At 44.6% G+C, this 13519-nt stretch overlaps 1 protein-coding gene across 2 annotated transcripts in view; it reads left to right on the top strand.

Moving 5' to 3' along the window:
- DNAH9 (dynein axonemal heavy chain 9) overlaps nt 1-13519 on the top strand; it is a 379511-nt gene that overhangs the window by 46504 nt on the left and 319488 nt on the right. For both annotated transcript variants that reach the window (XM_037913877.2, XM_043527698.1), the window contains exons 15-17: nt 3701-3836; nt 9854-10050; nt 10148-10572. In XM_037913877.2, coding sequence (XP_037769805.1) covers nt 3701-3836; nt 9854-10050; nt 10148-10572 — 758 coding nt within the window. The remainder of the gene's footprint in view (nt 1-3700; nt 3837-9853; nt 10051-10147; nt 10573-13519) is intronic.

Here is a 13519-nt window from a genome sequence, read left to right as displayed (position 1 = left end):
TGCAAAAAAAGCAAACTTCATTTGAAAGGTATTAACAAGAGTGTTGGAAGCAAGACACAAGAAGTAATTCTTCCACTCTGCTCTGCGTTGATTAGGCCGCAGCTGGAGTATTGTGTCCAGTTCTGGGTGTCACCTTTCAGGAGAGATGTGGAGAAATTGGAGAATATCCAGAGAAGAGAAACAAAAATAATTAAAGGTCTAGAAAACATGACCTGTGAGGGAAGATTGAAAAAATTGGGTTTGTTTAGTCTGGAAAAAAGAAGACTGAGAGGGGACATGACAACAGTTTTCAAGTACATAAAAGTTTGTTATAAGGATGGGGGAGAAAAATTGTTGTTCTTAACCTCTGAGGATAGGACAAGAAGCAATAGGCCTAAATTGCAACAACGACAGTTTAGGTTGGACTTTAGGAAAAACTTCCCGTCAGGGTGGTGAAGCACCGGAATAAATTGCTTAGGGAGGTTGTGGAATCTGCATCAGTGGAGGTTTTTAAGAGCAGGTTAGACACACACCTGTCAGGAATGGTCTAGATAATACTTAGTCCTGCCATGAGCACAGATGACTTCTAAAGGTCCCTTCCAGTCCTACGATTCTATGATGTGGGCCCAGTTCAGGTATATAAATGCAGAAGGGAAGTTCTCAGTGCTAAGCCCCTCTCTTTTCATCAACTCCCCATCAGAACACAGCCTGTGGCAAGGAATTCCTCTAATGTGCCTGCATCCCTATCATCCTCCTTTGGATGTTTCCTAGGAGCCTTTATATTGTCTGAAATATTCTTCACCGCTCAGAAATCTATTACAGATTCAAAAGCAGCAGCATTACAATCAAGGCACTAATAACATGGAGAGGAAAGCACAGAGAGTGATATGGCAGGAAAATAGTAAGCGGGAAACAAAGGGCCCTTCCCTGAGTAATTCTACCAGAGGTCACTGGTGTCTGTTATAGCTTCCCTTACCTCCCTCTGTAGCAAATGCAACACTTTGCCTTTGCTTAGGGGTTCTCAAACTTCATTGTACTGCAACCCCCTTCTGACAACAAAAATTACTACATGACCTCAGGAGAGGGGACCACAGCCTGAGCCTCACTGCCCTGCACTGGGGTGGGGGTGTGGCAAAGCCCAAGCCCAAGCACTTCAGCCTGAGGGGGAACTGTAACCTGAGCCCTGCCACCCAGGGCTGAAGCTCTCAGGCTTCAGTTTGGGCCCCATGCTCCAGCAAGTCTAACAACAGGAAGTCTAACACCATTAAAACAGGGTCCTGACCCACAGTTTGAGAGCCACTGGGTTAGAGAGACAGTGGGTGAGGTAATATCTTTTATAGGACCAACTTCAGTTGGTGAGAGAGACAACCTTGCAAGCTGCACAAAGGTCTTCTTTAGCTCTAGGAAAGGTACTAGTGTCCCAGCTAAATAAATGGTGGAACAGATTGCTTAGCATAAGTAGTTAGCACATTTTCTAAGAGACCATTCAAGGTGAATTGGCCCATTAATACCTCTGCAGTCATAGGACAAAAAGGGGAGTTAGTGGGTTGCAGATTGTTTTAATAAACCATAAATCCAGTAGAGCATAAGCTTTTGTGGGCTACAGCCCACTTCATCGGATGCATAGAATGGAACATATAGTAAGAAGATATATATACACATACATACAGATAAGTTGGAAGTTGCCATACAAACTGTGAGAGGCTAATTAGTTAAGATGAGCTATTATTCAAGCTCAGCAGTTTCTCCTTGGAGTCTGTTTTTGAAGCTTTTCTGTTGCAAACATTCAAAACATCCAAAAACCGGTAGGAGAACACTTCAACGTCTCTGGCCACTCAGTAAAAGATTTAAGGCTGGCAATTTTGCAACAGAAAAGCTTAAAAAAAAAAAAAAAAAAGACTCCAAGGAGAAACTGCTGAGCTTGAATTAATATGCAAACTAGATACCATTAACTTGGGTTTGAACAGAGACCGGGAGTGGCTGGGTCATTACACATATTGAATCTATTTCCCTTTGTTAAGTATCCTCACACCTTCTTGTCAACTGTCTAAATGGGCCACCTTGATTATCACTACAAAAGTTTTTTTTCTCCTGCTGATAATAGCTCATCTTAACTAATTAGCCTCTCACAGTTTGTATGGCAACTTCCAACTTATCTGTATGTATGTATGTATATATATATATATATATCTTCTTACTATATGTTCCATTCTATGCATCCGATGAAGAGGGCTGTAGCCCACGAAAGCTTATGTTCTAATAAATTTGTTAGTCTCTAAGGTGCCACAAGTACTCCTGTTCTTTTTGCGGATACAGACTAACACGGCTGCTACTCTGAAACCTGTCATAAATCCAGTGTCTTTATGAAGAGCATGATTTTTAATGTCTAGCAAAGTTATGAATTTAAACTACCAGGCTCATCTTTTGAAGGTGCTGTTCAAGTTTTCTGTAAGGATGCGGACTGAGGGGTCAAATATAGAGTGATCATTCTGTGAAACATGTTCACCCATGGGTGACGTGGTGTTTTTGTCTTTTATCATTTTTCTGTGTGAGTTCATTCGAGAGTGGAGTGATTGACTGGCTTCACCCACATAGTTGTTATTAAAAAGAAAAGGAGTACTTGTGGCACCTTAGAGACTAACCAATTTATTTGAGCATAAGCTTTCGCGAGCTACAGCATTTGGGCCATTTCCAGCACAAATCCAGGGTTTAACAAGAACGTCTGGGGGTGGGTTAGGAAAAAACAAGGGGAAATAGGTTACCTTGCATAATGACTTAGCCACTCCCAGTCTTTATTCAAGCCTATTTCCCCTTGTTTTTTCCTAACCCCCCCCCCCCCCCGACGTTCTTGTTAAACCCTGGATTTGTGCTGGAAATGGCCCACCTTGATTATCATACACGTTGTAAGGAGAGTGGTCACTTTAGATAAGCTATTACCAGCAGGAGAGTGGGTTTGTGGGGGGGGGGGGGGGGGGGGGGGGGGGGGGAGAAAACCTGGATTTGTGCTGGAAATGGTCCACCTTGATTATCATACACATTATAAGGAGAGTGATCACTTTAGATAAGCTATTGCCAGCAGGAGAGTGGGGTGGGGGGAGGTATTTTTTCAAGCTTTGTGTGTATAAAAGATCTTCTACACTTTCCACAGTATGCATCCGATGAAGTGAGCTGTAGCTCACGAAGCTTATGCTCAAATAAATTGGTTAGTCTCTAAGGTGCCACAAGTACTCCTTTTCTTTTTGCGAATACAGACTAACACGGCTGTTACTCTGATAGTTGTTATAGGGGCATGTAATGCACTGGATCATGTTGTGATGGGTGTGTGTAGGACCCAGGGATCCTGAAAGGTATGTCGGGGGCGGAGGGTGACAATGCAGTCAGACAGAGCAATCTGAATCACTCCTGTGAGGCAAGGCAGGGCTATTAGCCCCATCATACGGATGGGAACTCCGGTGCAGAGAGGCTAAATGATTTATTCAAGGTCACACAAAAGTCTGTGTTAGAGGAGGGAACAGAACCCAGCGCACTTGTATGCTAGGTTAGCACCTTCACTGCTAGACCATCCTTCCTATCTGCTCTCTGTCTTCCTGAAGGCTATCAACCTGCTTAATCTCTCTCTATTAATTTGTATCTGTTGTTTTAATAATGGTTCAGTGGGTCATTCTACCATGAGATGAATTCAGTCTGGCTGTATTTGAAGGTGACTTCCATTTTTTTTCAGGAAAACCTGAGTCTGTTTGCCGCAGACCCCACCTCCGAAGTTTGGGAAGCCTACGTTGATTATGTGGATGAAATGATCTTGGATGGATTCTTTAATGCTATTGAGTGCTCCCTCAAATACCTCCTGGAAAACACAGGTAACTGAGCTGTCCTTTCTCAGGCCAGGGTGGTTTCCCCTCTCTGCTCTCAGCGAGGTTTCCATTGCTAGTGTGTAGCTGGAACGTCCTGACCTGCTGTCCATGGCTAGGAGGTGTTTGTGTCTGGGCAGAAGGGAGGCAGCTGGACAAGGAGTGCAGTTTTGCTGTGCAGCAAGAGCAGGAGTCATTGTGTGCTGAGCTGCCCTGTCAGAGCTCCTGGGGATGGCTCCAGGCTGCACTGAGAGTCTCCACATGTACGTGGTTTCTGTTAGCTCCAGGTATGCCAACACTGCCACATAACACCTGTGGCTGGCCAATGTCAGCGACTCGGGCTCGCGGGGCTCAGGCTGTGGGACAATAAGATTGTTGTATAGCTATTCAGGCTTGGCATTCGGCCTGAGGCAGCTGACACGGGCCATCCGCAGGTGTTTAATTACAGCGTAGCATATCCTTCGAGACCCAGGCGTTACCAGGCTGTGGTTCCCATCTGGAGGAACACAGCACAGATGGAGGAAGGGTAATAGCACTGTGTTGCCTGATTTCTGTTCCACACTCTCCCTGGAGACCAGTAGATGCTCTTTTTCGGTCTGCCTCTGTGCTTACACTGACACTGTACCATTGGCATCACCATAGGCTGGCTAGTCGCAGCAAGTGTTTGAGAAGCCCATTAACGTGTGGAGCCCTCACATAAGCAGAGAAATCTGTAGAGCAGATTAGTGCTAATGGGCCGGAGGTGGAGAGCACCACACCAGATATTAACAGGACGATGGACAATGTAATTTAGAGTCGTTATCCCAGCTCTGCTGAGTGGTGCTGGCACCAGTGAGAGCCTCTCTCCCATCTGCAAAGGACCTAGGCACTGCGTGACACCCTCTTCCACATCCAGGAGGGGCTCAACGGTCCAGTTTGTGACTGGTCAAATGGAATAAGAGACCTGGCCCATGAGGAGATCTGGTCCCAGTCACCCACCCCAGGGCCTGTGCAGCACAGAGATGACACAAGTAAAGTGTATTTCTTCTGCTTGCTGTGACCATATGGTGAATTCTGTTAATCTCTTCACAGCATTTGCCATGCCAGGCACTTTCCTCCCTGTGATTAATAAGGGACCATTAGATCATCTTTTCTAACCTCCTGCATAATACAGGCCATTATATTTCACCCAGTCACCCCCGTATTGAGCCCAGTAACTTGTGTTTGACTAAAGCATCTTTTACAGTCTGGATCTGAAGAGATGGAGAATCCACCACTTCCCTGGGCCATTTGTTCCAGTGGTTAATCACCCTCACTGTTAAAATAAGGTGTCTTATTTCTAATTGGACTTTGTCTGGCTTCTGCTTCCAGCCATTGGTTCTTGTTCTGCCTTTCTCCTCCTGATTAAAGAGCCCTTAAGTACCTGGTATTTCCTTCCCGCGAAGGCACTTCTGTACTGTAATCTAGTCACTTCTCAGTTTTCTTTTTGGTAAACTAAACAGTCTGAGCTCTGTCTCTCACTGTACAGCATTTTCTTCAGGCCTCAAATCATTTGTGTAACTCTTTTCTGCACCCTCTCCAAATTTTCAACAACCTTTTAAAAATGTGGACACCAGAACCGGATACTGTATTCCAGTATTGGTCTTACCAGTGCCGTATCAGAAGTAAAAATCATCTTCCTACTCCTACGTGCTACTGCCCTGTTTATACATCCAAGGATCGCATGAACTCTGTTTGTAACAGCATCACACTAGGAACTTGTGTTCAGTTGCTTGTGCATCATGATCCCTGAATCCTTTCACTGTTACTGCATTCCAGGATGCAGTCCCCCCATTGAGCAGGGATGGCTGCATTCCTTGTTCCTAAACGTGTAAGCTTGCATTTGGCTGTATTAAAACACATTTTGTTTGAATGGGCCCATTTTTCAAGTGATTCAGATCACTCTGTATTTCTGCACTGTTCTCATTATTCTTTACCACGTTGCCAGGCTTTGTGTTATCTACAAATTTTATTAGCAATGATTTTATATTTATTTCCGGGTTGTTGATGAAAATGTGGAACAGCATCAGGCCTAGTACCAATCCCTGCAGACCCCCACTAGAAACGTCCTGATTCCCTACTGACAACTGCTTTTTGAGATCTGTGTGTTAGCTAGTCCTTAACCACATAATGTGTGCTCTCCTGATGTTGTATAGTGCAAATTTTTTAATCCTAATAGCATATGATACTAAGTCAAACGTCTTATAAAAGTTTAAGAATGTCAGAGTCTGCTCAGTTACCTTGATCAGCCAAACTTGTAATCTCATCAAAGAGTGAAATTAAATTTGTTTGACTTGAATAATTTTCCATAAAACAATGTTGACTGGCATTAAGTATATTCCTATCCTTTAATTCTTTATCAGTTGAATCCCGTATCATGTTTTCCATTACTTTGCCCAGGATTGATGTCAGGCTAACCAGCGTATGGTTGCCACAGTCATCCCAATTGCCCTTTTCGGATATTGACACAACATTAGCACTCTGGCAGTCTTCTGGAATTTCCCCATTGTTCCAATATTTATTCAAAATTAATGTCAGTGGGCCAGAGATCTCCTCATCTTACTCTTTTCAAACTCCTGGGTGGAAGTTATCTGAGCTTACTGATTTAAAAATGTTTATCCCTAGTAGGTGTTTCTTAACATCCTACGTAGTTGCTAATTGGCTGGTAAGTTCTTCATCATTCTCATGTGATTTGAGTACATCATTCTGCTCTTTTCCAAGTACAGAAAAAGACAATTTTTTAAAACACTTCTGCCTTTTCTGCATCATTAATAATTTTGCCATCATCTTCTAGTAATGAACCTATGCCATTGTTAGGATTTCTTTTGTTCCTTATAATCTTATTAAAAAACCTCCTTTTTGTCCTCGATCTTTCCAGCCATGGATTTTTCCCTGATGTCTTTCATAGAATCATAGAATATCTGGGTTGGAAGGGACCTCAGGAGATCATCTAGTCCAACCCCCTGCTCAAAGGAGGACCAATCCACAACTAAATCATTCCAGCCAGGGCTTTGTCAAGCCTGACCTTAAAAACCAATAAGGAAGGACATTCCACCACCTCCCTAGGTAACCCATTCCAGTGCTTCACCCCCTCCTAGTGAAAAAGTTTTTCCTAATATCCAACCTAAACCTCCCCCACTGCAACTTGAGACCATTACTCCTTTTTCTGTCATCTGCTACCACTGAGAACAGTCTAGATCCATCCTCTTTGGAACCCCCTTTCAGGTAGTTGAAAGCAGCTGCCAAATCCCCCCTCATTTTTCTCTTCTGCAGACTAAATAATCCCAGTTCCCTCAGTTTCTCCTCATAAATCATGTGCTCTAGCCCCCTAATAATTTTTATTGCCCTCTGCTGGACTCTTTCCAGTTTTTCCACATCCTTCTTGTAGTGTGGTGTAGTCCAAAACTGGACACAGTACTCCAGATGAGGCCTCAACAATGCTGAATAGAGGGGAATGATCACATCCCTCGATCTGCTGGCAATTCTCCTGCTTATACATCCCAAAATGCCGTTGGCCTTCTTGGCAACAATGGCACACTTTTGACTCATATCCAGCTTCTCATCCACTGTAGCCCCTAGGTCCTTTTCTGCAGAACTGCTGCCTAGCCAGTCGGTCCCTAGTCTGTAGCAGTGCCTGGGATTTTTCCATCCTAAATGCAGGACTCTGCACTTGTCCTTGTTGAACCTCATCAGATTTCTTTTGGCCCAATCCTCTAATTTGTCTAGGTCCCGCTGTATCCTATCCCTACCCTCCAGTGTATCTACCACTCCTCCCAGTTTAGTGTCCTCTGCAAACTTGCTGAGGGTGCAATCCACACCATCCTCCAGATCATTAATGAAGATATTGAACAAAACTGGCCCCAGGACCGACCATTGGGGCACTCCGCTTGACACCAGCTCAACTAGACATTGAGCCATTGATCACTACCTGTTGAGCCCAATGATCTAGCCAGCTTTCTATCCATCTTCTAGTCCATTCATCCAGCTCATACTTCTTTAACTTGCTGGCAAGAATACTGTGGGAGACCGTATCAAAAGCTTTGCTAAAGTCAAGTTAAAACACGTCCATGGCTTTCCCCTCATCCACAGAGCCAGTTATCTCATCATAGAAAGCAATTAGGTTAGTCAGGCATGACTTGCCCTTGATGAATGCATGCTGACTGTTCCTGATCACTTTCGTCTACTCTAAGTGTTTCAGAATTGATTCCTTGAGGACCTGCTCCATGATTTTTCCAGGGACTGAGGTGAGGTTGTCTGGCCTGTAGTTCCCCGGATCTTCCTTCTTCCCTTTTTTAAAGATGGGCACTACATTAGCCTTTTTCCAGTCATCCAGGACCTCCCCCGATTGCCATGAGTTTTTAAAGATAATGGCCAATGGCTCTGCAATCACATCCACCAACTCCTTTAGCACCCTTGGATGCAGTGCGTCCGGCCCCATGGATTTGTGCTTGTCCAGCTTTTCTAAATAGTCGCAAACCGCTTCTTTCTCCACAGAGGGCTGGTCACGTCCTCCCCATGCTGTGCTGCCCAGTGCAGTAGTCTGGGAGCTGACCTTGTTCGTGAAGACAGAGGCAAAAAAAGCATTGAGTACATTAGCTTTTTCCACATCCTCTGTCACTAGGTTGCCTCCCTCATTCAGTAAGGGGCCCACACTTTCCCTGACCTTCTTCTTGTTGCTAACATACCTGTAGAAACCATTCTTGTTACTCTTAACATCCCTTGCTAGTTACAACTCCAATTGTTATTTGGCCTTCCTGATTTCACTCCTGCATGCCTGAGCAATATTTTATACTCCTCCCTGGTCATTTGTCCAGTCTTCCACTTCTTGTAAGCTTCTTTTTTGTGTTTAAGATCTGCAAGGATTTCACTGTTAAGCCAAGCTGGTCACCTGCCATATTTACTATTCTTTCTACACATCGGGATGGTTTGTTCCTGCAACCTCAATAAGGATTCTTTAAAATACAGCCAGCTCTCCTGGACTCCTTTCCCCCTCATGTTGTTCTCCCAGGGGATCCTGCCCATCAGTTCCCTGAGGGAGTCAAAGTCTGCTTTTCTGAAGTCTAGGGTCCGTATTCTGCTGCTCTCCTTTCTTCCTTTTGTCGGGATCCTGAACTCGACCGTCTCATGGTCACTGCCTCCCAGGTTCCCATCCACTTTTGCTTCCCCTACTAATTCTTCCCGGTTTGTGAGCAGCAGGTCAAGAAGAGCTCTGCCCCGAGTTGGTTCCTCCAGCACTTGCACCAGGAAATTGTCGCCTACGCTTTCCAAAAACTTCTTTGCTTGTCTGTGCACTGTTGTATTGCTCTCCTAGCAGATATTGGGGTGATTGAAGTCCTCCCTGTGATCTAGTTACTTCTGTTAGTTGCCTGAAGAAAGCTTCGTCCACCTCATCCCCCTGATCTGGTGGTCTATAGCGCACTCCCACCCCGGCATCACCCTTGTTGCTCACACTTCTAAACTTAATCCAGAGACTCTCAGGTTTTTCTGCAGTTTTAGTTTCCCTTATCAATATTCTACACTTCATAATTGTAATTTATACTAATTGCTGTATATTTGCTTTTTTACATTTATTTGTTGCTTTTTTATTACTAATTGATGCCATCATCACTGAAGAGGATGGGCTGTTAGCCAAAGTTGTCATCTTTTCTTGATTGTGGAACCTAATAAACTCTTCTTTTAAGAACTCCCAATTTTCATTCAGATTTTTCTGTCTAAATGTTTTCTCCCAGTCAGTTTCACGTCTAAATTTTCTCAGCATGGGGAAATTAGGTGTTTTGAAACATTAGGTGTTTATTTTATTGGTTGGAACTGTCCTCTGTTTGCCCATAATGCATATAATCAGGTCATGATCACTGATCCTGGGGAAACCACCAATCAATTATTCGTTCAGCTCTAGTGTCCATTGGGTGGAGGTGGGGGCGGGAGGGGGGGGGGGCGTGGTGATGGAGTAAAGTCACTTCTTGTCTTACTCTAGCCCAGACTCCATCATCTCTTTCGCTCTCTGTCAGATTCCAAGGCAGCACTGGCTCCCCTGTTTGAGGTGCGGCTGGATCTGGTGATCCCCGATTTGGTATTCCATCCCGCGCTGGATCCTGGTGCTAACGATGGCTTCTATGACATGGTCGAAGGACTCCTCAATGACATCTACCGGATCTCGTCCCTGGTGTCCAGGCTGGCTGAGCACAGTGTTTTCCCTCACTATCAGGTCTCTTGCCCCAGTGCATGATTTCCTATTGCACAGCAATGTGCAAAGTGTGCTCTGGATGAGCATCCACTCACAAGGCCTCTCTGTCATTTCCCAGGCTGATATGGAGGACATGGGTGACTTAGCTGACATGCGCCACAGCCTCATGGAGCGTGTGCAGAACACGATGTCAACCTGCAATGACTATCGCAACTCCTTCGACCACTACTCTTACCTCTATGGGGATGACAGGAAGGAATTCATACGCCAGTTCCTGTTGTATGGGCATGTCCTGACTGCGGCAGAAATTGAAGCCCATGCAGACAATGGAGTCCCAGAGAGCCCTCCCACATTGCATCAGTTCAGGGAGCAAATTGACTCCTACGAGAGAATCTATGATGAAGTCAACCGCCTGGAACCAGTGAACATCTTCGACAGTTGGATGAAAATTGATGCTCGGCCTTTCAAAGCATCCCTGCTGAATGTCATCAAAAGGTGGAGCCTGATGTTTAAGCAGCATCTCATTGATCATGTGACACACAGGTAACAAAGATTTGTCTGCCCCATCTCCAGATCTCCATTCATTGGGCTCCATCCAGGAGGTTACACTGAGCAGTGTGGGATTTGTTTTCTCTGTCCACCCCATACTGTCCTGAGGAGTGAAGCACTGTCATGTCCCCTACACGTTGCATTCCCTGAAAGTGTTACTCTGACGTGAGGCCTTGCACTGGGTCTGTGGCTGCTGAGTGGCTAGGACAGTGCTCTGCTGAGCTAGGCTCTTAGGTCCTACTTCCAATTATTCCAGGGACTTGCTCTATCTGTCTGTCTATTGTTTTTATACTTATCCTGTCTGTAACTAGCTCCCGCACAGGTAAAGCTGGGCTAATACTGCAAGATATTTCCTGTGAATAGTTCCTTAAAGTTTTAAATGAATTTGCTCTTTCGTGTTCCTTTCTCTGAACATTTCATCTAGGGTTGTTGGGATGAGGGATCCTGGAGAGTGAGTTTCAAAGTCGCAAGTGTGAGGAAGAAAAGAAATTTTAAATTAACATAGGTTAAATGCCAGAAGTGCCTGCTCACTCATCCAGTCAGGGAAGAGAAACAATACCATGTGACTTATTTGACCAATTACAACAAAAGAACACAGTTTGAGTATCAAATACTCACAGAGGACTGTTTGAAATCAATCCGTTGGGTTAAAAATATTCACATTAAAGATTGGTAGATAGTCCTGAAGAGTAAATACATTGGAAGAAAATGTGATCTTCTTATGGTTATTCCAAGAGCACAAAAGGAGTCTCAATCTGTCAGATAAAATATTTCTTACCAATTATTTCCTCAGCTTTAAAAGTAGATATCATGATGCACATACTAACTATAGCTTACAGGGATGTTTAAAGGCCTAATTAATGAAGGATTTCTTGGATGGAAGGCATTATGTATAGGAATGTCAAGTAAGTGTGTATGCATATGTGTATATGTTGTGACAGGATCAGGCCAGATCGATAGAAGTGATAGAAGGCAGATATATTAGCCCCAGGTTAAGTAGGTCCCTTTTCCCGGGTAAGGTAACAGGGAAGGTTCCAGAACAATCAGAAACTTTCTGGAAACAATTAAGTCAGACAGGCTGATTAGAACACCTGCAGCCAATCAAGAAGCTGCTAGAATCAATTAAAACAGGCAGGGTAATCAGGGCACCTGGGTTTAAAAAGGAGCTCACTTCAGTTTGTGGTGTGCCTGCGAGGAACTGGGAGAAAGAGGCGCAAGAGGGGAGGGATAGCTCACTGGTTTGAGCATTGGCCTGCTAAACCCAGGGTTGTGAGTTCAATCCTTGAGGGGGCCATTTAGGGATCTGGGGCGAAAATTGGGGATTGGTCCTGCTTTGAGCAGGGGGTTGGACTAGATGACCTCCTGAGGTCCCTTCCAACCCTGATATTCTATGATTCTGTGAAGAAGCTGAGAGTGAGAAGGTGTACTGCTGGAAGACTGAGAATTACAAGCATTATCAGACATCTGGAGGAAGGTCCTGTGGTGAGAATAAAGAAGGTGTTGGGAGGAGGCCATGGGGAAGTAGCCCAGGGAGTTGTAGCTGTCATGCAGCTGTTACAGGAGCCACTGTAGACAGCTGCAATCCACAGGGCCCTGGGCTGGAACCTGGAGTAGGGGGCGGGCCCGGGTTCCCCCCATCCCTCCATCCCCTGCAACTCCCTACTTGATACAGGAGGAGTTGAACTGAACTGTGGGTTCCACCAGAGGGGAAGGTCTCTGGCCTGTTCCCCGATCCACTAGGTGGATCAGCAGAGACTGCGGGGATTGTTCTTCTTCCTTTCCCCTGCTGGCCAGTGATGAGGCTAACTGAGTGAACGGCAGATTTGAGCCACGAAAGTGGCCAAACTGCGGGCTGCCGTGAACCTCTGAGGCAAGCAAATCCACCAATAAGTGCAGGACCCGCCAAGGCAGCGGAGGAACTTTGTCACAATGTATATATATGTATATATAATATACACACACACTTGACACTCCTGTAATGCCTTCCATCCAAGAAATGTGTATATACTGTGTGTATATATATGTTTCTCTCTCTCTCTGTGAGTGTATATACACACACATTTATACAAAACGAAGAGAAACATATATATACACACACACATTTATACAAAAATATACACACAGTATATACACATTTCTTGGATATATATATATATATATATATACACACCAAACTATCTATCTACCTACCCACCCTATCCTATCCACCTGTCATTACCAGAAATAAAAGGTATAATCTGGATATTTGCTATTTCTAAACTTCTCTTGCTTTCCATGCATGCATTAAGGTAATATGGCAACCATGTCCTCAACTTCCCTGAAATGTTAACTCCTTGTGAATAACTTAGTTCATAAGATGATTAAATCTTTTTGTACCTAGGTCCTGATTCAACAATGCACTCCTGTGAGGCAAAGCATGTTAGCATATTTAGTCCTATTGACCCTCACAGGATTTAAGGGGGTGCTACAGGTTCAATATGTGCTTATCTGCTTAGCTGAATTGGGGCCCTATAGACTGGGGGTGTATGAGATGGGCAGGATTAGAAAGGTTTTTTTCTCTTTGATCTCTGTACAAGTCCAGAGCCTGGATTAAGGTACATAATGTGTAATTCTTCTTCGAGTGCTTATTCATGTCAATTCCAAGCAGGTGTGTGCTTGCTGCGTGCACGACAGCCGGAAGATTTTTCCCCTAGCAGTATCTATAGGGTCGGCCTGGGTGCCCCCTAGAGTTGTGCCTTCATGGCGCCCAATATAGGGCCCTGCTGACCCGACCCCTGCTCGGTTTCTTCTTACCGCCAATGACGGCTATATGGAACTTCCCTCACTCTTGCATCTGCAAGTGCCTTTAGCAGTGTCCCACTGTCAGTTGTACATAGTTAGATTCTTAGTAGTATTAGTGGTGTTAGTAGGTTCTCTAAGTTTCCGTTGCAGGGGTCTGCCC

Source organism: Chelonia mydas, chromosome 14, assembly GCF_015237465.2.
Source record: "Chelonia mydas isolate rCheMyd1 chromosome 14, rCheMyd1.pri.v2, whole genome shotgun sequence".
NCBI lineage: Eukaryota > Metazoa > Chordata > Testudines > Cheloniidae > Chelonia > Chelonia mydas.
This window is presented reverse-complemented; position numbering and strand designations above follow the sequence as displayed.